The sequence below is a fragment of the Drosophila teissieri genome, chromosome X (genome assembly GCF_016746235.2).
Source record: "Drosophila teissieri strain GT53w chromosome X, Prin_Dtei_1.1, whole genome shotgun sequence".
NCBI classification, from domain to species: Eukaryota; Metazoa; Arthropoda; class Insecta; order Diptera; family Drosophilidae; genus Drosophila; species Drosophila teissieri.
Genome location: NC_053034.1, coordinates 7,272,023 through 7,296,649, shown reverse-complemented (window position 1 = coordinate 7,296,649; position 24,627 = coordinate 7,272,023). Strand labels below are relative to the sequence as shown.

At 39.8% G+C, this 24,627-nt stretch overlaps 2 protein-coding genes across 2 annotated transcripts; one reads left to right on the top strand and one right to left on the bottom strand.

Annotated features, from left to right (window-relative positions):
- Nucleotides 1–20,585: 20,585 nt before the first annotated feature.
- On the bottom strand, nt 20,586–22,416 carry LOC122624084 (protein YIPF1). Its single transcript, XM_043803519.1, has 4 exons — nt 21,822–22,416; nt 21,553–21,759; nt 21,402–21,494; nt 20,586–21,112 (listed from the first exon to the last, which is right to left on the bottom strand). Exons 1-4 carry the CDS (start codon nt 22,290–22,292, stop codon nt 20,807–20,809), a joined length of 1,077 nt encoding a protein of 358 aa, XP_043659454.1. The 5' UTR covers nt 22,293–22,416; the 3' UTR covers nt 20,586–20,806.
- A 491-nt stretch (nt 22,417–22,907) lies between these two features.
- On the top strand, nt 22,908–24,583 carry LOC122624304 (breast cancer metastasis-suppressor 1-like protein-A). The gene is made up of 3 exons (XM_043803797.1): nt 22,908–23,287; nt 23,350–23,594; nt 23,877–24,583. Exons 1-3 carry the CDS (start codon nt 23,098–23,100, stop codon nt 24,216–24,218), a joined length of 777 nt encoding a protein of 258 aa, XP_043659732.1. The 5' UTR covers nt 22,908–23,097; the 3' UTR covers nt 24,219–24,583.
- The last annotated feature ends 44 nt before the right edge of the window (nt 24,584–24,627 follow it).

Sequence of the window (24,627 nt, the reverse complement as noted above, 5' to 3'; positions counted from 1 at the left end):
AAAAATATTTAAGTGTACTTTTAGCTGGTGGTGTGAGCAGGGGTACGAGAACTTGACTCAATGTGAATGATGCAAATTATATCAGGCTGAGATAATGGAACAGGACTCTCCCCCTACAAAACGAAAACTCGACCAATGTTTTTGTCTGCACATCGGGGAAAACATGAAAAAATCAAGGGATTTAATGGTCACATATACTATTTATGTTAATATGCAAGTCTTTTTATATTCTACAGATTAGCTATAGATAAGCGATACATCGTATGCGAGTTATCTTTGTTGTTTTAACATATATAGCTAAAATAATATATTTTTTAATAAGTTAAATAAGTTGAAAATGCTGTTTCATTTGGTATTAAAGCTCTTTGAAGCACAACGAATCGTTTGGAAATCCATGGACATCATTTTTCAAATAGTTTGATAGATAAATTCTGGAAAATCCAACTCAGACAGGCGAAAAAGTTTTTCTCCCCCTGCTGTGCTTTTCTTTTTTTTCCCTTTTCATTCAGAGAGTTGCAGCGGGGAAACGAGAGGCAGAAGGACGAGAGATGAAGGAGAAGAGAAGGAGAAAGAGGAGGTGAGAGAAAACTTTTTCGGGGGTTGAGGTGGAGTGGAAAAAAGTTGAGGGAGCACCTTGCAGCCGAGGAATATTAATCAGACATACACTTGCTTCTCACACACACACACACACAACGGCAGAGAGTCCTTTGCACACACACACACACACGCATACACACAGCATCGCTCTCTCGCACCAGCACACATGAAAATTCCTCTCACACAGACAGCTTCCGTGTTATAAATAATGAAATTTCAACATTTCGCTTGACAACAGTAAGGGAAATGCTCGTGTGAGGGAGGGGGGGGTTTCTTCTCGCAAAGGGTGGGTGTATTTTGGGTGGTGAGTGGGTGGCTAGTGGGTGGTTAGTGGGTGGTGGGGTGCTTGGGCTGCTGCGGGGTTGTCCTTTCGCTCGAGTGGCAACCGTTTGCTTCGCTCTTTTTTAAGGACACTGTGTACTTTTTTGCCTGATTCCTTATTTTCTTTGAATTTCCTTGCATGGGGCTTCTTTTCAGTCTTTTTTTTTTCTTTTTTTTTTGCATAGGCTCTTGAAGATAATTCTGTTTATCCTTTGACCCAATTCGTTTAATTTGATGGGAGTTGATGATGATGTTGCTTTACTTTTTCGTTCGTTATTTTCATGTTTTTTTTTCGCAAGGCAGATAAACGGTTACTGCGTTGAGTTGGGTAAATTATGACTGGGCGCTGGGGCGTGGCTCAACTTTAATTATCTTTTTACCGTTTTCAAATTGAGTTTTTGCTAAATCATTTTCCCTATTTTTAGTCTTAACTATGATTATGTGGGCCACAACAGTGGGCAAAAAGTCCAAAGATAGAACTTTAGAACACATAGGCATTCCACCAAAAGACGTTATTTTAAGTTTTCGGCATAAGATGATCAGTTTTTTTGCCACAGCTTTAAAAATAATTGTCTGATTATGGAATGTCATACCTCGTTGAGTTCGTAATTAAATTTCCAATCGAACTGTGTTCAAGAATTGGGATGATATTTTTTTCACATTTTTTGCAAATTTTGATGATGGTACCCCTTCAAAAAATGCGAAAATTTGGCCAAAAATTATTTTGACAAAGTCGGTCCAAAAGTTATATTTTTGGTTAGTTTTGGTAATTAGGAGTAAAAATATGTAATTTTTTTAACTTTCCGACCATTTTTGGCCAAGTTATACAGAAAACAGCAATCGTAAATAATGACTTTTTGCCGAAAATTGATTTTTTGTTTTTTTGCAATTTAAATATCAGTATTTTGATCAGAACATTCGAAATATTGGTCCAAATATGGAATGTCATATCTCGTTGAATTCGTAATTAAATTTCCAATCAAACTGTGTTTACCAAAAAAAATGTATTTTTTTTCAAATTTTTTCCAATTTTTGGTGATGATTTTTGGATTTTGGCCGAAAATTGTTTTTCTGTTATTTTGCGATTTAAATATCAGTATTTTGATCAGAACATTCGAAATATTCGTCCAAATATGGAATGTCATATCTCGCTGAATTCGTAATTAAATTTCCAATCGAACTGTGTTTACCAACAAAATTTTTTGTTTTCTCAACTTTTTTCCAATTTTTGATGATGATATTTGGATTTTGGCCGAAAATTGATTTTCTGTTTTTTTGCAATTTAAATATCAGTATTTTGATCAGAACATTCGAAATATTCGTCCAAATATTGAATGTCATATCTCGTTGAATTCGTAATTAAATTTTCAATCAAACTGTGTTTACCAAAAAAAATATTTTTTTTTTCAAAGTTTTTCCAATTTTTTATGATGATTTTTGGATTTTGGCCGGAAATTGATTTTCTGTTTTCTTGCGAACTTTATTTTCACAATTTTTTTCACAGCATTCGAAATAGTGGTCCAAATATGGAATGTAATACCTCGTTGAGTTCGTAATTAAATTTCCAATCGAACTGTGTTAAAATATTTGGGATGCTATTTTTTAACATTTTTTGCTAATTTTGATGATGGTACCCCTTCAAAAAATGCGAAAATTTGGCCAAAAATTATTTTGACAAAGTCGGTCCAAAAGTTATATTTTTGGTTAGTTTTGGTAATTAGGAGTAAAAATATGTAATTTTTTTAACTTTCCGACCATTTTTGGCCAAGTTATACAGAAAACAGCAATCGTAAATAATGACTTTTTGCCGAAAATTGATTTTTTGTTTTTTTGCAATTTAAATATCAGTATTTTGATCAGAACATTCGAAATATTGGTCCAAATATGGAATGTCATATCTCGTTGAATTCGTAATTAAATTTCCAATCAAACTGTGTTTACCAAAAAAAATGTATTTTTTTTCAAATTTTTTCCAATTTTTGGTGATGATTTTTGGATTTTGGCCGAAAATTGTTTTTCTGTTATTTTGCGATTTAAATATCAGTATTTTGATCAGAACATTCGAAATATTCGTCCAAATATGGAATGTCATATCTCGCTGAATTCGTAATTAAATTTCCAATCAAACTGTGTTTACCAAAAAAAATATTTTTTTTTTCAAAGTTTTTCCAATTTTTTATGATGATTTTTGGATTTTGGCCGGAAATTGATTTTCTGTTTTCTTGCGAACTTTATTTTCACAATTTTTTTCACAGCATTCGAAATAGTGGTCCAAATATGGAATGTAATACCTCGTTGAGTTCGTAATTAAATTTCCAATCGAACTGTGTTAAAATATTTGGGATGCTATTTTTTAACATTTTTTGCTAATTTTGATGATGGTACCCCTTACAAAAATTGGGAAAATTTGGCCAAAAATTATTTTGACAAAGTCGGTCAAACAGTGATATGGCTGGTTGGTATTGGTAATTAGGAGTCAAAAACTGTAATTCTTTTAGCTTTCTGACCATTTTTAGCCAAGTTATACAGAAAATACCAATAGTAAATATTGCATTTTTGCCGAAAACAGTTTTTCTGTATTTTGCGTAAATAATTATCAGTATTTTGATCAGAACATTTGAAATAATGGTCCAAATATGGAATATCATACCTCGTTGAGTTCGTAATTAAATTTCCAATCGAACTGTGTCCAAAAATTGGGGTGCTATTTTTGTCACATTTTTTGTCAATTTTGATGAAAAAAAATTACAAAAAATTAAAAAACTGAACAAAAATTTTTTTTTTCCAAATCCGCCAAAAAGTGAAAGGGATCGTTAGCATTAAATATCTGTTAAAAACGGTTACTCTTTCAAGTATATGCCAATTTTTAGCCAAGTTATGATAAAAATCCTCAAAATAAATATATAATTTTTAGCAAGTGTCGTTTGACTCCAATTTTTAAAATAATTGTCAGAATATGGAATGCCATATCTGTGTTTTCAGTGTTTTTTCCTGCCCGTAAGTAAAGATGAACTGCAACGCAGGTCAACCCTTTGTTATGAAAATGTGGCCATATGTCTTAATTTTCGTAAAACATTTTCCAAACCGAAAGTGGACAAGGATGTGTCAAAATGTTGGAAAACTTTTGGACAGCTAGCCAAACCTGAAGAACCCGTTTGAAAAGTACAAAAAAGTAAAGCTAACCCGTTCGATGGAACAATAGGAAAGTAACAAAAAACCGAAACAGGACCAGAACCAATCGATTTGCATTTCCCCGTTTCCCAAGTTATGCAACACTTTCGTGAAGGGAAAACGGGAAAAGGGGGAGGTCCGATACAACCACCACAGCTTTGCACCACCACCAATGCGATCGAGCAGCAGCATTATCCTTGCAGCTGCTGCTCGCCAGGATCTTGAACTTTGCATCAGTCCGCTGCAATTTATGACGCTTGCGACTTATTGACATCAATGCGATTTTGCTGGGGTATTCACGTCTAGAATTTCGCACAATCGGGCATTTGGAAAATCAGTTTCTGTTTTGGCACACACACACACACACGCAACGAGATATTGGGAAAATCGTTGTGTAATCCTGGCGTGCCAGAATCAGAAAAGGGTGGGTTTGATTCTCCAAGCCGGGGAAAAACGTTTTCCGCGCCCCGGGGGACATGGATATACAAGAATTCGGGCTTAAGGGGAGATGTAGAATTTTATAATTAGCAAGGAAAGGGGAATTAACAAAAATATACAGCATATAAATAAATATTTTCAAGGTATTTCAAATGTATATACAAATTAGTTAAATGGTAATGTGTTCCTAGGAAACTTGCAGATTTGTTTGAGTTATTCATTTAAATATATATCATAGAAATGCAATACAAATCTAGAGGGGATTTCAAATATTTAACACATAATTTAAAGAAAATAAAATATCCCTGAGACACGCACCATTGCGATTTTGATGTTTTGATTCCTCGAGTTGCAACACTCGTTAGTGCCTTTTGTGTGGGTTTTCCCGATTATGTGGAAAATAGGAAATGGGCGTTAGGGTTGCCGGTGGGCGTTGCATTTTCGAATGCCATCAAATTAATTTGCACCCCGAATTCGCAACAAATGAACCGCATTGTATGTTGGGTTCATTGCACCCGGCACTCAATCGCAATTGAGATTTTATTTTAATTGGTTTCCTATTTCGACTTTGATTGCAGCCAGGTAAAGTAGTTTCCGATTTGTAAATATGATATATGCACAGCTTGGATATCCGCTCACTTTTAATTTGATATAAGTTTTGTCGCGTAAGCTACTTGTAATGATTATAAGCTGCGTGGATGCAGTTGTAATATTATAAATGTTTCATTTGGCCAGGCCTTGTAATTAGTTGGCAGCCTATTTACCATACCCCATATCCTATATCCTTTATATCCTTTTTAACCATATCCCGACGATAGGGGTGGCCGGCAAATGAGACGTTACGAACGCCGCCTGTCTCATAATTGGACAAACGGCCAGTCTGGGGTTAATTAATGCAGCTAACGAGTTTAAACGTGGAAAATTCTCCAACCAGAAACGGTGTGCAGTCGATGGAAATTGGATATGTAGATGATGAAATAATAATTGAATTTTTGAATAATTATCTTGCTGATGTGCTTGTGTATGCAGCTGTTTTAAAATACGTTTTTCCATACAACAAATGCAGTTTGCTGCTAAAACCGAGATAGCTTAGCAATAATTCTAGTACTAAGAACATTACTCAATTAATTGGTTTATTATATATTATTGAGCCGATCTCAAATCGTTTTTGCAGCCATATTTATTGCCACATATGTATTTGTATGTGGTGCGTTTCGTCACCTGACCATAAAGCGATAGAAGGAGCAGGAAAAGCGCAGCAGCCCACCACCACCAACACATTAGCACACGTACGGGCACCACCTGCATGCTGGCTCTCTCTCTCTCTCTCTCTCTCTCTCTCTCTGCATCTCTCTCGCACTGCATCTCACGTCCTCGCTGCCTATCCCTATCCCTCTCTAACCCGCGCGTGTCTGCGAAGGATATTGAACTCTGACACAATGCTATATATACACGGCGAACAATTGCCGGCCGGTGGCCAAGTGGTCCTGCATCCTGCACCACCTAAGCGTACACTTGGCGAAAAAGTGCACACTTAGTTTCAGTCTAAAAGTCGCTTGAAAGTATTTTTGAAGCTGCGTTGAAATTTAAGCATACCTTGAACCTTTTTCAAATTCATTTAAAAATAAATTCAAATTAATAAACTTACTATCTATTACATATAATGGATTTTCACTGCATCTAGAGCTCCGTGTGCTTTTCTCTCTCCCAAAGACTCCCCATGTTATTAGCTCGCTTTTTGCAACCGTTATTCTCTCGCTCTCTGCGACTGTATGTGTGACTGGCGGTTTGTGTGTATTTGTGGGGCGTTGTTTTGATTTTCCTAGATTGCGCAATCTATGAACTCAGCGTTTCTTCCAGCACCAGGAAATGCGTCTCTCTCTCGCAAAAGAGAGACAGCGAGAGAGCGGGAGAGAGAGGGCGCTCTCTACTGCGCATGTAAGTGTGCGTGTGCGTGTGTATAGCGGCAAAGTGGGTGGCCAAGTGGGTGGTTGTGTGGGTGGCATAGTCCTGCGCACAAAGCGCGGAAATTGAATTTGCGGCAGAAAGGACCAGAAAATCAAGCAAAAAGTGAGAAAAAAGCTGCTCCATTGCATTTGATGTGTGCGTGTGTGTGTGTATTCTTTTGTGACTCTCTGCTTGTGTGTGTGCGAGTGTGTGTAGCATAACGACCGGCTTTTGCTTTGGCTTTGTTATTCCGTTAGCACATAAAATGGTTTTTGATGTTTTTCCCCCTTGCCATTTTCCTTGTTTTTCGCCATAAATTGCAACAGATATGTTTTTTTGTGTATGTACGTGTTGTTGCTCTTGTTGTTTGTGTTGTGTTGTTTGTGTTGTTTTTGTTGTTGCTGCTTGTGTGTGTTGTTGCTTGTGTAGGTGCTCACATACCATAACAAATGGCATATCTATGTAACTCGCGAAACAAGAAAAGAAAAAAAACCACAAAAATGGGAAACAGCAAAATCAGCTGAAAAGAAACGAAACGAAACGAATTTAACTGTCGTCCAGGCGGCAGACATTAACAGCAAAGGGAGATTAGAATGAGAGGTGAGATGCGAAATAGAGAGAGACGGACGCCATGGAAATGGGAATGGAAATGGGAATGTGAATGATAAAGAGGATGCCTGACATTAATGCAACAAAAGCAAGAGAAATTAAAGCTTAATTTGCATAATTGAGTCTGATAACGAGTCACCCTGCAAAAATTGCGGATGGCATTACACTTCAAGGATGTTGACTCAAGTAGATATCCTGCAAAATTATGGGTGTATAGTTTACAATTCTTTTAGAAATATGCGCAGAATTTTATATTTGGAGATGCAAAGAGCGAGGATTTAAGCACTTTTAGGCAATGAAAATCAACTGCAAAGGCATCAAAAGAAGTAAAAGTGCTTAGTACTTATACTTGATACTTAAATAACACTACTACTTACTTAATCACACACCTACTACTTAATAACACACTACCTAATAGTACACTATGCTTAGATAATTTCCTACATTTGTTGCTCCAGCTGCATTAACTAATTTGAATTCCTCATCTGCAGCTGTGCCCAAAATAAATAAAACTTGCGTTTCCGCCATGAAACTTGATCCCCTGAAAGCATTTTTTGCTGTTTTTTTATGTCACGGGAATAAAACTGCTGTTGCAGCAATATTTCGCAGGAGATTACTTTAAGTAAACGTTAAATTTGAGTATTCCCAACCACCCTCTAGTCTGGTGAAAAAAAAGAAATAAATAGACACGGAAGTTCCTTCAACCGCCACCCAAAGCAAATAAATGATTTTGGGTGGTGGTGGCTTTTGTTTTTCGTTGATGCTCGCCAACTTTAAAATTGCTTTTTACACAGCCAGTAAACGAGAGCAAAGGACGGCGCGGAAAGAAAGCAAAAAAAGAAACTTTTCTAATTAATTGTTTAGCACTTCATCTGTTCGGGAAAAGTGCCTCTGTCTAAATAAGTGTTGCTATACATATACCTACTGCTCTTTATATACATATATATTCGGTACGTATTGTTTTTCTTTCGCTTTTTTTCTAGCCATTTGCCTAGGTAACAAACACAAGGATACACATCGTCTGATGTCAAAAGCCCCCAAAAATACCCCGCCCCTGGGAAATACTACCCCTTTTTTTGCACTGCAACCGGATGCTGTCCATTTCAATTATCGTACGCGAAGCCCTCTGGAGTGGTGCTTGAATTTTTGAATTTTTGAATTTTTACATCCATTGTGTAGTCACAAACAGTCCGCTGGCTGTTTTCGTTGTTTGTCAGTTTGTGAATATCTGATGCTCCCGAAAGGCATCACGAAAATGCAGCGGCTGCGGCGGCCAAGAAAATGCGCTACCTGAAAATGGACAAGCTAGCCACTTTTCACTCTAAAAGCGATACATTCTGCTTTACATCAAATTTAAATATATATTTATATATATAGTTATATATATAGTTATATAATATATATTAATGTATAATTTATGGGATATTTTTCCGTGTGTAGCGAATCGCCGCTGGCCGCTGGCCGAAGCTTAGCGGCAAATGAAGTATTTGTTTATGGATATCCATGTGGTCGCTTGGATTTTAGCAACTTTTTCGGCATTCTGGTGGTGGTTCACTGCACTCCGTTTTTTTAGCTAGCCGCCAGCTGCACAGCGAGAAATCACGCGCATATTCTAACATAGATCTTTGAGTGTTAGCAAACTTTTGAGATTTTCTTAGCTATTTTAGTTATCATTCAACTTAATAAACAGCGCACCATTGTTAGTGGGAAATGTAAATATTTTTCTTGCTGTGTAGTAACTGGACAGCGGTGTTTGTTTTTTTTTGCGGTGGTTGCTGTGATGATGGTGACGATGGTTCGAGGGTGGAAACCACGCTTTTCCAAAGTGCACTTCAATTGCATTAATTAAAGAAAAGCAAAAGCGGCTGGCAAATCAACTTTTATTCCCTTGCATACTTTTTAGGGCGGGCCAAACTGCCCACCAATGCTGAATTTCATTTGCAGACTTCGCTTTTCTGCGATGCGGAAATCCCTTCTGTTTGATGTCAACGGTGGATTAGTTATGTATTTTCTGTTTTGCGGATAATGCCTTTGGATAGGTGAAACAACACTCAAGTACTTGAGTTTTTCCACAGCTTTTGTGTCTCAAAAAGTTGGGTCCTGTCCAAATTGTAAACTTCTTTAACTGGAATCTTTCATTTTATGTTATAGAAACGAATTCATCCTGTTTAATATTTATTCATTTTATCTATGTTACTTTATTTGTTCCTACTTTGTTTTTAAAGCGATAACTTAAGTTAACCTTAAACTATACCTACTGGTAAGTAATTACTTTTCCATATGACCATGTGGCGGAAATTCATTCCGGTCCCTGGCCAATGCAATATGTGCGCGAAAATTAATCATTTTCCGGAAAGTTTTTGCCCGCCTGCATTTCCCTGCCAGCTGTGTGTAATCTGTGCCATTTTGCCGTGCCTGCATTTCGCTTTTCTCCGACTTTTCCTGGCAATTTCAGGCTGCTTTTTTCCCCACAGGGCGTTGGGGGGTGAGGGGGTATAGTGGGGATATGGCAAAAGTGGTTGCGGAAAAGCGGGAAAAACGCAGCGCATGCGTCATATTGATTTTGCCTCCACTGGCGATTGCTGATTGCCGTTTCCGGCTCGAAACTTCAAAGGGAAGCCTCCAATTTGCCAAAATGCAATATCCGAAATGGCCATAGCCATTTTGCCCACACATCAAGCCGTTTTCCTTTAATTTCCCTTAACTTTTCACCTGCCCAAATGGCCCGTGAAATTGAATACGCTCTACGCGGACATTGCTCATACGACCCGTTGTGCCCATCCATCAAATTATCAAATTATCCAAGCAACTTAATTACGATTCACCGCTCGTTGAAGCCATTGCATTGAAAATTAGGCAATCATTCAGTAAAATTTCCCATTCAACGTTGGACACAAAGAGAGATTAATGAAAATGGCAAATGGTAAATGGCTTCGAAAGGCCTTTCTCTCCACGATGCGAATGGAAATGCAATTTGGCTTGGGAATTGCACACACATTTAATTGACAAAGAAACTCAACAATAAGCCCTAAAAGGAGCTCAAGAAAAATCACAAACAGGAAAACATAAAGTCAAGAAAAAATGCTACAAAAAAAAGGAAAAAAGGGAAACAAAGGAATATTAAGGAGAAATACAAAGAGCAAACGGGGGATTCTGGGATGACAGAGAAGACGGGAAAATAACTCTTTGGAAATTGAATTTCTTTCGCTGAAAGCCTTAATTTTCTTGGACGTCGACGCGTTTTGTTCGACGCAAAAGTTCTAATAGAATTTCACTTTAGTGCAGTGCCAGTGGGCGGTGGGCGTGGCAACGCGTTTTAATTTACAGAATCCGCAAAAAGAAAATGGCCAGAGAATAGGGCGCACCAGATGGGAAAAGGAAAAGGCAAAGGAAAACGAAAAAGGAAAAGGAAAACTCATCTCATCTCATCTCAAGACGTTTGCCAAGAAAAGTGAGCGTCGAATGGCATTTCTCTCCATTTCACTGTGGAAGCAACAAAGTGGAAAGCGGCATTCAATTTCTGACAAGAAGGAAAATCTCTACGACTGCAGATGTGTGTACATAGAACTCCACACGCAGTTGCAGCTGAAAACGGAAGAAAAACGTCTGATAATGCAATGTAATACAATGGAAATCAAGTGAAAACTATAGCAACGATCTTAGAGAAAAATGCTTAGCAATCTGTAGATACATTTGATACATTCAGTTACAATCTTTAGACACATTCTCCATCATTTAGATACAATCCTTAGACACATTCTCTATGAGCTTGCTGCAATGTTTCTTAGTAAATTGCAAGCTATCCGCGCTTTATTCGATTTTGCATTTGAATTGAGTTAGTCTTGTGGATATTTGTGTGTAGGCTCCGCACTAATCTGGAAAACGTATCTTAAAGCCCGTTTCGTCTGCAGGAGTCAGTCAGCTGAGAGATATCCGATGGGTGGTGGGGATGCAGATGCTGGTGTACATGGACAATGCTGGTGGGGCAGTGGTGCTGGGTTGGTGTTTCCAAGCCACTGCTGGTAGTGGTGGTAATGGTGACGGTGGTGATGGTGGTGGTGGCTGCCTGGCCAGTTCCATCTGGTTTTTGGGGTGGATGGATGGGCAAGAAAAGTGCAGGCACTCGTCCAAAGTTCAGTTCTGCCAGCATTTACATGTTTTATATGCCGTACATATAATAAATGCTATATGCCTTGCGACGGATGATAAACATAGATAGACAGACAGAGCGAGATGGAGAATGGAGAATGGGGAGTGAGTGGGAGAGGAAGAGGTGATGAGGCTGATGGAGGCTGCATTTTCAATTATATATAGCTGTACGTATAAAATATGGATACTGCAATATATGCATTGTCAGTTGCCATTTGTGATATAATCCAGCACCGCCAGCCCAACAGAATAACCAATTTATTTTCATTTAATGTCATCGCAAATACCAAACGCAATTTACCCCTTCCCACGATCTATCCCTGCCATGTCCTTTGACATCGAACTCTGAGCTTTCAGCAAAAGTTGCATTTAAATAATTGATTTTTCAGCTGGAAAGGGAAGCGAGTAATCACCACACCAAATTGTTCGTACAAAAGTTGGATTTGTTAGAAGTCGTTATAAAATCCCCAACACCTCTAACCCAGTTACATCGACTGGTATTGTAATCAAATATAATGATCTAGTAATGAACTCAAGGAATATGTTATAATATAGATCGAATCATGGAAATATTACTATTATTTGTATGGAACTTTTTCCTATTGCTGTGTTTTTTTTTACACAGAAAGAATAAACTGCGTTCCAGATTTCCTCCAATTGAGAATTTTTAAACCAGCTAATAATGGCAAGGCGACATAGTGTATGCAATTTGCCAACGTAACTGCCAATCGCGACTGCACAAATGCGATTTTCCCGATTAATTTGTGCCAATTTAAAAATCGATAAAATTGCCATGAAATTCGCGAGCTCACGCGGAGCGGGAAAAATGGCTGCACGGCCATTATGTGATTGTGTCCCTGTCAGGATATCGAGTGTATGCGAGTGTGCGAGTGTACTTGTGTCCGTGTGAATGCAATCATGGCAACGAGCGATGGACAAGGGAGGGGGAAGTGGGCGGTGGTGGGGGGGGGTGCAATGATTGATTGAGTGGGGAGATGGGGGCAATCATCATCAATGAAACAACGAACACAATTAATGCACAAATTGCTTGTCGAAGAGCTCAAGTGTAAACAGCGATTGGCGAACGGCCGCGAAATGTGGAAATTGCTATTGCGAATTTCGCCAATTTCGGCAAATTTCAACATTTTTGCCATTTCAATTATTTTGGCTCTATTGTTGCAAGCGAAAATTAAATAATATCCCCGATTACATTGTCAATTAGCTTTTACAAAGGGCCAATTTGAAATCCCCAACAAAGCTATCAAAAAGTATGCAACACTTCGTGTACCATGAATCTAAATCCATACTTGTAGCATATTCTGAATTAAATATTTATATTTAGTATATATACAATTATTTTGAACAAAACTTACCTTATAAGTCGTTGTCCTTAACTGATATTTTCTGTTTTTATAAAATATCACTTTACAGCTGATCTCCGTTGATCTCGAGTTTTCCCCTTCAGCTTTTCCAATAAATCCGCTTTTGCACTTTTCCTGCTCCGCAATTTCTCGTGATGCCTCTGTTTTCCGTATAAATTCTTGGTAGCTCGACGTTCAATTTGTCAATTTGTCATTAAGTATGCGGTTTTGTTCTTCCGTTTTTTCCGTTTTATTTGTTTTTTGGTTTTTGATTCAATACATATGTTAGATTTGGCAAATATATTGTTAACCGATTTGCGTAGATTTAGTCATAGTCATAACCACATACTTTGTTTGCAGGGCCCTTTGCTCTAAAAATATTTCATATTTCGTATTTTTCGTCGTATTTTGAAATCGTTGGAAGTCCGTTTTTTTTTGTTGTTATTCTTCGCTTGTTCTTGTATAAATATTTATTTCTTTGAGAAATTCAAGTCTTTATTTTAATATTACTTTTGCATTAACTTCTCGTCTCGTCTCGCCTCGTATGTGTAAATATGTAAATTTATTTATATGCGACAAAAAAACACTTGCTTATGGTTATTTTTGTTAGTTTATATTGAGTTTTGGTGTTGATGCTTTTTTCTTGATGGGGCCATTCGATGCGCACTGCGCCCTTACCCAAAATTTAATAAATTCAGTATAAAACCTTGTGGTATATATATGGTTCCTATAGGCTATAGATTGATTGGCTAGACACTCACCGACGAAGGTAATCAAATGTTATCCGTTTATATATATGATTCTATCTAGCGCACACTTATTCAAATCAAATGTATGTTTTAATCAAAATTAATTTCTTTCTTCTTTATTATTATTATTTTTATTATTATTATATACTCTGTTGTGTGGGAGAATTGCTTTTCCTTATCGACTTTGGTCTTTTATCTTTGATCTCTGCATCAGTCAACAACACAAAATGAAACAGTGGAAAATCCCGATGATAGTTGAATGCAATTTCTTTTCTATTAACGATTTCGTTCAAGATTTGAGATAATTTTGGCTTAAAGTTGATTGCTGCCAGCAGACTTTTGTGTTAAAACGCTTTGAATTGGCTGTAACGAAAATGGAAGTGCATAAAGGATTAAAATCTAAAATCGGTTTGAGCCGCATCGAGGTACCTAATTTTTTAAGTATCTGTAAGTTGGTTACTCGTAATTAGGTCGATGCCACACCCATTCCACAAGTACATACAAAATAGGTACACTAAAAACGCAGCCATATTTTACAACATCGATTCTTTTACGATAAGAGCAACAAAATATGATCTTCTTTCTTCTTTTTTTCTTCTTTTAACAAGTAAAAGAAAAGGTAAATTTTATTTACAAAATTGGGTAAAAAAAGGGTAAATATTTACAAGAAAAACCAATACTACAAAATATTGTAAGTGCTACAAGATGTCCTTATTTTTAAAGTTATTTTACATCTTAAATTGTGGCATTCAAAGTAAAGGGGTCATTTTAAAATGGTTTCCAATTATATTTAAACGAGCAGATTCATTTTTATTTGAATATCTGTTACACGATTCTCTGTAAGATATTTATTATAAATAATTTTATAAATATTACTATAAGCGATATTATTATGCAATGAGTACTTTTTCAGCATTCTAAGTTTGTGAAGATTGTGAGTACTTTTTCAGCTTTCTAAGATTGTGAGTACTTTTGTAGCTTTCTAAGATGGTGAAAATGCTTCTACTCACTTTTTGTTGATCGACACTGAACGAAATCGCTATACCATTTCAGGGGTCTATCTTGAGCGGCATCAGAGAGATTCTCTGCCTCGGCTTGAGCTTTTCAAAGGTCTGAGAGGGAGTTTCGAAAGCGGAGATTTCTGGCTTTCATGTACTTGCGATCACTCATACAATCACACACTCACACACATATACAAAAAGATATAAAAAAGTGCTGTTTTCGGGGACGTACTGACTGAGTGAAAAGGAGGACAGCGGCGGTCCTTGTTTGCCGGTATATTCCCCAGGAATATATCGCTCTCTCACGATTTATTGGCCAGCAAGGATGTGTGTTTTTGGAGCTCCTCCGCCTTCTGCTGCTGCTGTTTCTTCCTCGCCGATCGTGAAACGTTTGCCTAATATTGGTTGTTGTTTATTTTGTATTTGGTTGTTTGTTGGTTTCTTGTTTTATTTTTAGTAGTAGTGGCTTGTCATACTACGGAAACAAGGAGAAATCATATAGCGACGCAAATGATAAATCATATGAGTAGAATAATACGAAAACGCGCTTAAAAAAGAACCGCGTTTGCTGGATGCGCCGAAGACTGCTTGACTCGTACTGAATTTTTCCAGGAAAATGAGAAAGAGAGAGAGTGGCGCTTTTCCGCAGCCACTGCGACGCCGGCAGAGACGCCAACGCATCCTGTGTCGAGGAGACTTTTCACGAAAAACGCAGCACCAGCAGCAGCAGCACCTACAATTTGAACAGGAGCAGAGCTTTTTCGGCACAGCTTTTCCGCACCGATTTTCCCCCCATCCCAACCCAAACTCTCCAGGCTAGCGGGAAATTCTCTCCAAAAGCGCGTTTACCAAATAATTTCAAAATGCATTTTCCTCAACGAGCAAACCGGGGGCGTGGCAAGTGGCAAGTGGGAAGTAGCAAGTGGCAAGTGGCACGGCGATGTGGCAGAATGTGTGCCAACAGCTCGTCGTCTATATCCCTTGTAATCTGTGTAATTTCAGCTGCTCGCAACTCTCAAAAACAACAGGAAGCGGCACACTCGTAAAAATATGTTGTATCCTTGCAATAAGGACGAACTAGATTGAAAATTATATAAAGTAGTTAATCAAAATCAAAGGAATTGGATTTTTTTTAGGCATCATACCAGATATAAGTACATATATATATGTTTATACACTCGGCAATTATGGAAACTATTTTCCCTCTGTGTACGTTAATGGTGGGGTCAAAGGGGGGAAGGGGGTTGGGGTGGTAAAACAGTGGGTGGGAAATAAAGCAGAGCAATAGCAATAGAAGCGGCAAAAGCGATTTGAAGTTGTGCAAATGTTTGCATTGAGCTTCGCTGCATTCCCATTTGAAATTAATTGAAAGACTTTGTCTCAGGATGCGGGCCTTGCACAGACAGAGAAAGAGAGAGAGAGAGAGAGGGATAGAGAGACAGAAAGAGAGAGAGAGAGAGAGAGAGAGTGAGATGGGTGCAGTGTGTTTGCACTGCGATTCACGTCAACTGAGGACTCAATTTGCCGAAATAGAAGCTGATCAAATATTAATATTCGCAGATGAATTTATAATGAGTTGCATTTGAACAGCCTCGCTGAGCCAAAATCCCGAAATTGCAATTCAACAGGAATTTGATATGCCACAAATGCAAATAATTATATTTCTCTTGGCTGCGAATGAACCACAAAATCAAAAATAATAATTGTGCAAGTGGATACTTTGTGTGTTTCAATGGGAAATGTAATGGAAATAATTTAAATTGCATCCCATATTCGAGTAACTGATATTGTAATAGTGCTATCTTTTTACCAATTATTACAAATAATATTATATTACTTAGAAATATATATTCAAATATATTGCATACTGCATGAACTGCCTCACTTGCACTCACTTTGAAGTCAATTGCAATTAGTGAGCGCACTTAGCATTGGGGCTTTGCAACAATTTCAATTAATTAAAATGAGTAATGAAATTATGTATGCAGCCCCACAAATCCTGGTGATTATCTAAGCCAAATCCAAAGCACTGGATACATGGCCTGCCATGAGATGTGTGTGTGTGTACGTATGTATGTCCTTACAGGACGATGGATGTGCAATTGCCGGCGGCAATGGGAAAGCTCTGCGCTATGCCGCGCTGGAAAAGCTCTCGTAGGGGCGCTGTCCCGCTGGAGAATTTTCCCGGTGCCGTGTAGACTCTGTCGCCACTGCGAAAATGGAGCAATTTCTGCATTTGGGCGGCGGCATTCGAAATTGTGTCAAACCGGGCGCCGAACACGCCCCAAAAGCACGAACCACGAGGCACGAAGCACGAAGCACCGGCCGGCCGGCAGATGGTCCGCACTTTGCCACGTACACTCACCCGGAGATTGGGAGACAGATTTGCAGATATATGGCCACAAATGGACGCACAGTTGGAGTTCAAGTTGGATACTTGGACCCTAAGACGACTGCCTTGTAACGAAAGCAATGGGGATTTTTGGGTGAAGAAAATCAGCAACTTCTTGTATTTTTTCAAGAAGAAAAGTTTCATTTTCTTGTATTTTTGCACCATCTTCTTGTATTTTTTCCATAACTTTTATTAATTTTATGTTATTTATTTTTATTTTATTAAAAACTATAATTTTAAGCTTGGTTATGACACCCACTTGATTTGTATCACAACTAAGTCTTCTAGCCGTGCAGGAAACAATATTGTGGGTTCCTGACACATTAATGCACACGTTTTTCTCTGCGTGTGTCTCGCTGGGTAAACACAGAGCCTTTGAGGGCAAACAAGGAGGTCCCGCAAAGCAGCAGGAGTTGGGGCACTTGCAACCTCTGTCACGTAGCCGGGCAACTCGTACGCAAAAGTTGTGCCAAGTTCTCAAGTCAACACAGGACTCCCCCTCCGCACCCACACGCCGCCACTTAATTGAGTGCATGTGGGGTGGCAGGGGGGCGGGTGGGGCACATCCTGCTGGGCTGCATACGTGTGTGGTGGTGTGGCCGCAGGATATTCACGAAATAGATGGAACTAAGAACGAGCAGTCACGCAGGCACACACAGAGCGGGAGGAAGGGGGGAAAAGGATTGCAGAATTAACCCAATAACAGCCGGTAAACTATTTAACCAATACCCCTCCACCTTCCCCCTCCCCCACCTTACCCTCTTAAAGGTCCTTGCTGCACACTAAGCCGCCTTAAGCCGAACGCGAAGAAAATAAATCAATATTCGTATGGGATTCAAAGGAGTCGCTGGTCTTTGGCCTGTGTGGCAATCTTTTCAAAGTCAACCATTCGACTAGGAAGTGTAAAATCTTTTATCAATATTAAAGCATTTTTGATATATGTATATACTAAATTAATACATTTTTTAGCTTGATTTATAAATCATAAAGGAATGAAAGGAATGAAAATCTATTACAGTGTGTAACATTTAACGCAATTTGTAAGTTATGTGCATATTAGTTAAGCAAACTTATTTAACGAACTTAATTCGATACAAAACTTATTTAATGAATTTAATTCCATAGCAAACTTATTTAATGAATTTAATTCGATAGCAAACTTATTTAATACATTTAATTTTTTAATAAACTAGTTTAATACATTTAAGACTATAGTGAACTAATTTAATACATTTAATTCTATAGCAAACTTATTTAATATATTTAATTCAATAGTAAACTAGTTTAATACATTTAATTCTATAGCAAACCTTTTTAATACATTTAATTCGATACCCATTTTACTCATAAGACTTTTCTAATTTATGTTTTTGTGCTAAGCTTGTTTGTGTTTTATTTTGAGACGCTGACGAAGCAAACTTTCGCAGGACTAAAATGGTTTCAGCTCCACTTCAAAATGGCTCCAGACAACTTTTAATTAAATATATTTACTTGCAAAAGAAGTTCTCTGAACTGGGAAATGTACACACATATGCACAAACTTATGTTTGTATGCAAACACATGCATGTACAGCTTTCCAAGTCGGCATCCGATCCAGAAATTCTCAAGCAACGAGATGCTGACTTCAACAGGTGCTCATTGAGCCGTGCACTTACCAATTAGCATATGCACTTCTGCCAGCAGCCCCTTAAGCCCCGCCCCCTTGACCCCCTGCCCTCCTGCTCCTGCCCCTCCCCCTCCCTAGCACTTCCCCTTGGCAGGATTCAAAAAGGGTGCAGTTCCTTGCCGGGGCCAAACATCCTCACTCAAGTGGCGTTTTAACGCTTCAAATGCATTACGAGGCGGCTCAAAGGGGTTAAGTCACTCACACACACACACACACTCAAACTGGCATACGCATACACTGAACGAATATTTTTTGTATATTACGGCTGCATTATTTGTAGATTTAATTTCATTCTAGCAATCTAACATCTTAAAGTAACATCTATTGCATATGAATTCAAATATTTTGCACTGTTCAAGTCCAAATAATCAAATAGGCATAATTGCAACTTACGTACGTATTTTTCCAGTGTACATATGTATCTGCATGGGAAAAGAACGAGAAAAGCAGTAGGGATGCAGAGCTAAAGGGATGGCGTAATTGCTTTAAGAGCCAACAAAAAAGGAATCACACAAGTCGCTGAACATCAGCTAATTTCACTCCTTCCCCGAAAATAGAGAGCAAAAGAGGAATAAGGGGGAAAAAGGAAAGAGCCATCATAAAGGACTGAGAACGAGGCAAAAAAAAAAACTTTTAACAGCCATCGAGTGACTTCCGTTTCCGGCGCCCACAGCCACCCACTTGAATGCTAATCAGCTGAATGGCAAATCAGTTAATCTATATGCCACCACAAATCGATCGAATCAGTGGCCATATATAATGCGGCACACAGAAATTTATGCGTTTCACAGACACTGCGAGAAACTACTACTACAATGTAGTGCAATCAGTGGAAACACATTAGTACAGCTTGCATAAATATATCAATTCGAATATCTATCAAATGTGTAAATCATTCATTCCGAAAATGATGCCATTCACAAAGCAAACTGCGAATTTCACTGCATTTGAGCAACGAAAATCTGACAAATGTGTCTCCATAGCTGACATCAAGTATACGCCACGTACACCCAACTATGCACCACATTGTATGTGTATGTAGTAAATGGATTTTTGTTTCAGCAGCGAAAAATCAGCGAAAGGTGTGAGTTTGCAATGCGATGATGTACACCCAACTCACGGGCATGGAAAAGAATAAATGAAACGACAAATCTAACGATGCGTTATGCGAATATTTGCATTTGAAATTGAGAAATTTTCTCTCCATAAACGTGCGTGGGTGCAAGTCAGCTGAATACATACATGTACACACACATTCTCGCAAGCGGACGACCGCTCACACACACACACACAAATACTCACACTCACGCATAGAAATGTGTAAAAGAGTCCTATGTACGTGAGTCACATACCAAACTTTATAATGGGTGTCCTTCTTCACAAATACTATTATTTTGAAGATTTTAAAATGTATATAATCATGTGTAACTATTTGTATGTGTTTTTTTTTTTTTAAATTTTTTAAAGTATTATTAATTTATAATACCAGCTGATCTAGCAATTGTGGATAACTTAATACAAAATTTTTACTTTATTAAGTTATAGCGCCTCAAGAACCAACAGAGAAAAATATTTGTAACTGCCTAGGAAAAAAAAACACCCTGTATTTGGCATCGTCCTTTGCGAATAATTCCCACATTGCTCGAATAAATACGCCAAGCCCATGAAATTCAGCAAAAGCATGCCCGAAACATGAACAACAGCAGCAAAAACGTTGAAAATCCCCCGAGGTCCCCGATATCGTCCTCACAGTCCTGCGTATAAGTGTGAGTGTGTGTGTGTATGTGTAGGTGGGTGTGGGTGGGTGGACGACGGCCAAAAACCCATGCATGCGCCCAAAAAGGCAAGTCGAAAAACAACCCAACCGAAAAGAAACCATAACCAAATCCAGCATCCCCATTCCTTGCAATGTTTTTCTATGCCACTTTCTTTTCTCTCAAAGGACATTCTCCATATGGCCGTTGATGGGAAAAGTATAATGTGTTTTACCTATAGAGTACCGTTAAATTATGCAAATCTTTGCATTTACAAATTATAATGAAATAGCCAAGTAAAAACTCATTTTGGATCTTTTGGATTATATTTACAATTTTTAATGATGGCATGATTAACATATGTCTTTCGTAAAACTTTGACAAATTTGTTTAATTTTTTACTACTCCAGCGAAAAGTTCTAGCGACTCTTTTGTTTCTGTGTTGATATTTTCTTCGTATTTTTGGTATTACACATACTTCTACCTCTAATTTAATATAAATATACAGTCGCCAAAAGTTATAGAAAGTCAATACAAAGCAGAAAGATGCAACCAACGCGATCAGCTCTTTAGCGAATATAAAAATAAGAACAACTTAATTTACAGCAAAGGTCAGCGACGTTGACGAACTGGTTTTTGCGGAATGCTTTTTAGTGGGTCTGATTGCCGGGCACTGCGTTGACAACCGCCTGGGTCACGGCTTTCAGGGCAGCCGGAACAGCAGGTGCAACTGGTGCAGCTGGTGCTGGAGCAGCTGCCTCAGGCGGCAAGACTGTGGGATTGTGAAAGAAGTAAAGTAGAAATCCGGCGGCCAGCACTACATGGGCACTCAGGATTCCCACGATGAGGAACAACGAGAACTGCGAGTTTCGCAGAGCTGGCGTTAGCACGGCAATCAAAACCGTGCCCGAAAGCAAGGCGGCGGTAATCACTAGGAGCCACTGCAGCAAAGAGATCTGCAAGAGATTGGGATAACAATTGACATTAATAAGTTCAGAAAACAAAAAGAGTATCTATGTAAATATACAAATAAACTATACAAAAATATCTGCTCAGATGTGAAACTTATGAATTTAAAACGTTAAACTATCCTTGAATCTAGAATTAAAGAATATCTTATGCACAAACGTTAGCAGCAAAATGAGCAGTACAGATATAGACAAGATTCCGATACATGGCAAAAAACCAGAATGGAAGCTCAAGTAAGTACTATCCAATTACAATATGTATGAAAAAATAACTCACATTGATCACCCAGAGAATGGAGACTGGTATGTAGATGGCCAGGCTGTATCCATAGATGCACATCAGCGACAAGAGACTCGGCGTATAGCTGGCCTGCAATCGAAACCGAATATGAGCGAGATAGATGGATGGGAATGCCAAGTTAACTTACGCTGTCCGTTTCGATGGCATCAGCGGAATCCACGGGCTTCAGGCTGTACTTGAAGAGGGCCCACAGAACGGCCGGCAGGATGTTGGCGTACAGGAAGATGGAGGTAGCCGCATAGGAGACCAGATGGAAGTTGTAGTGCCATTTGTAGCCGTCAGTGGCTTGCTGCAAATAGCTGGCAATGTTACCACTTATTGCTATGGAGAAGATCTGAAATTAAAATGACACGAGTTATTGATAACTATGAGTGTTTAAAACTTGAATCTACCAACCAGGGTGACGGTAATCCAGAATGGTCCATACAGATCCGGATTCTCGCCGATGTTCATGCGCAGATAGTTGCCAGCGGCCCGTTTGGGTATCATGGAGTTGGCGATACGCTCGAGCACCATATAGGTGTCCACGTTGAAGAACTGCTGGTAGTACTCGATCGTAAACAGTGACAGTTTCGCACCACCGCCAGCACCACCGCCGGATCCGTCCAGCGAGGAGTTCTGCGGCTGCGAGCTGTCCGGGGATGCAGCCCCGGCAAATCCCTGCGCCGAGGAGGTCATGTCGTAGATGAGATCCGCCAGGGGATCGCCGCGCTGTCGCTGTGCGTTGGCACCACCGCCACCGGAACCACCGGAGCCACCAGAGCCGCCCGATCCGCCGTGCGTTGGGGAATTGACATTGATTTGGGCCGGGGCACCGCCGCTGTAGTCGCGGAACTGCAACAGATCATCGGCCGTGGGCGTTTCCATTTGGATTTCGGCTCGACTAGATTGTTTTCGATTTGCTTATTGTAAATATTACACGTATTTTCGTCTTGGCCCCAAAAAATATTTGCTGGCAGCGATGGCTTATCGGTTATCGATAGGCCCCCACACATCAGCTGGCTGTTGCGTTCGTCAGCTAGAGATGGCAGACGGCAGTTGGCTGCGCAGCCGAAAATGGCTACTTTTGGCTACATTATATATAACCGGAATAAAATATTAGCAACAGTACACATTACATTGTACTAAAACCCATCTATAGCTTAGAAGTCACTAAAATTACTCTTTATTTATATTTTACCTTGAGATATAGTTTTTTGATTTCGTGAATTTTCATCATGATGAAGAGTTTAAGCCACGTTTACACAATCGTATTTAGTTCAGCTAACTCCCACATTAAAAAAAAAACATTCAATTGACGACTAAAAAGTGTTCCTTATTTTTAATAGTTTTAGTAATGAAGTAACTTTAAATTTAAAGGAATTTTAATAGTAAACTTATATAAAGAGCAATATTTTTCGAGAGCTCCAGAAGATTTAGCTATTTTGTAGCCACTTGGTGCTCCAGATGCGTTTACCAACACTAAATTGTCCAACACCTTTACGTGCGGTCATACTTTTTTGCTACAGCTCGCAGTTTAGTGTTTTTCCACAAAGTTTTCCACAATTTACACACTCCTTAATTGTGGGAAAACAAACAAAAAACGAATCGCGCTAATCTCGGCGCCCAGCTGCAGCTAATCGCCGTATCGGAATCCGCCGAGTACAAGGAGCACCGCTAAATCCAGTCTGAAATGCCCGTGAAGAATGGAGAATCCGATGGCGAAGGCGACGTTTCTGGCGGAGAATCGGAGCACTCGAATTCCAGCCAGGCACACGACACCTCCGACGAGGAGGAGGCCAACGAATGCGATTCGGATGACTCCTCCGAGCTGGATGCCAGCGAAATAGAGCGCCGGCGGTCCGAACACATCGAGGATTTGGGTAAGAATCTACTCGCACTTAACACAAGCCCTGCTTATCGAGTTTCTCCTCCGTGTTCGCAGTGAGCTTGGAGCGGCAGTTTAACACGTTGCGGGAACAGTACTACTTCGAGCGCATCAATCTCATCGAACGACAATTGGCCGAGGTGCGTTCGGGGCGCTCTGAGGAGTTTGTCCAGCCGCAAAAGGAACTGGACAAGGTGTACCGCACCAGGATCGAGGTGGCGGATGTCCTGCGCAAGTACCGCCTGCAGAACATCGAGCACAAATTCCAGTCCGAGGAACAAGCGGCCGTCCAGCACTTTGAGGTACGCACACTCCCAGCTTTTTGGCGCCAAAAATCACAAGAGCTAATTGGCCATTATGTCGTCGCAATCAGATTGACTTTTGGGTTGATAAGAAACTGGGCGCCACTGCCGGGGTTCATTAACACAAAATATCACACATTTATAGGGCATTTATTGGTAAACAATAGTGTTCCGTTAACGATATCATTGAAATTATGGCAGAGTTCTTTTGAAACGTAGATGTTGTGGGAATATTATCACAGCAATGTTATCTTCAATTCACTAACAACTACTTCGTTGCAGAGCGAGAAACACATGGCGGTGGACAACCTGCGCGAGGAGTTCGTGGAGCGCATCCGTCGCCTGGAGGAGGATCGCCACAATGTGGACATCTCGTGGGCCGACTGGGGCACCGACAAGCGGCAGAGCAAGGTGCGCGGACCGGGTCGCAAGAAGGCCGTCACCGTCACGGGTCCGTACGTCGTGTACATGCTGCGCGAAGAGGACATCATGGAGGACTGGACGATCATACGCAAGGCCCTCAAGCGATCCTCCTCGTCGGCCACCGCCGGCACAGTAACGCCCACTTCCGGCGTGAGCGTCAGCTTGGCCGGATTGCCGGCAATGGCGGGGGCCAGCGGATAGCGGTGGGGCGTGGCAGCTGCCGCCTACGCCCACCTGACGCGTACCTGACGGCCTCGGCCGAGGAAGCAGCAGCCGTAGACGTAGATGTAGCTGCAGCTGCAGCGAACTAGCAGCAGCCGTAGCAGAGCTCCCCTCGAGCCCGAACCAGACTTATAATGCGTGCTAAGTTCGTCAAGATAACTAAGCTCGCGCCCCCCACACCCATCCTCACCTCCTTTCCCCTAGATTTTAGTCGTAGCGCCTTACGAGCACCACTCTCAGATTATTATGTCCCCCATCCAGACGATGTGTGTAATTTATGCTAAACGTTAAGTGCAAATAAAAGCGAACTGCAGCCAAGTGGGCGTGCGGTCGACAGAAATGAATTCGATTGCCTGCGTATGATTCCATCTGCAGAAGGCCAGCAATT

Bases quoted from the DNA above. Each gene is read 5' to 3' on its own strand.
- LOC122624084 (XM_043803519.1), bottom strand. From the start codon at position 22,292: ATGGAAACGCCCACGGCCGATGATCTGTTGCAGTTCCGCGACTACAGC. The intron at 21,760-21,821 runs GTTGGTAGATTC...TTTTAATTTCAG, and splicing joins TCTGGATTACCGTCACCCTG to ATCTTCTCCATAGCAATAAG. The intron at 21,495-21,552 runs GTAAGTTAACTT...TTTCGATTGCAG, and splicing joins ATGCCATCGAAACGGACAGC to GCCAGCTATACGCCGAGTCT.
- LOC122624304 (XM_043803797.1), top strand. From the start codon at position 23,098: ATGCCCGTGAAGAATGGAGAATCCGATGGCGAAGGCGACGTTTCTGGC. The intron at 23,288-23,349 runs GTAAGAATCTAC...CCGTGTTCGCAG, and splicing joins CGAACACATCGAGGATTTGG to TGAGCTTGGAGCGGCAGTTT. The intron at 23,595-23,876 runs GTACGCACACTC...ACTTCGTTGCAG, and splicing joins CGGCCGTCCAGCACTTTGAG to AGCGAGAAACACATGGCGGT.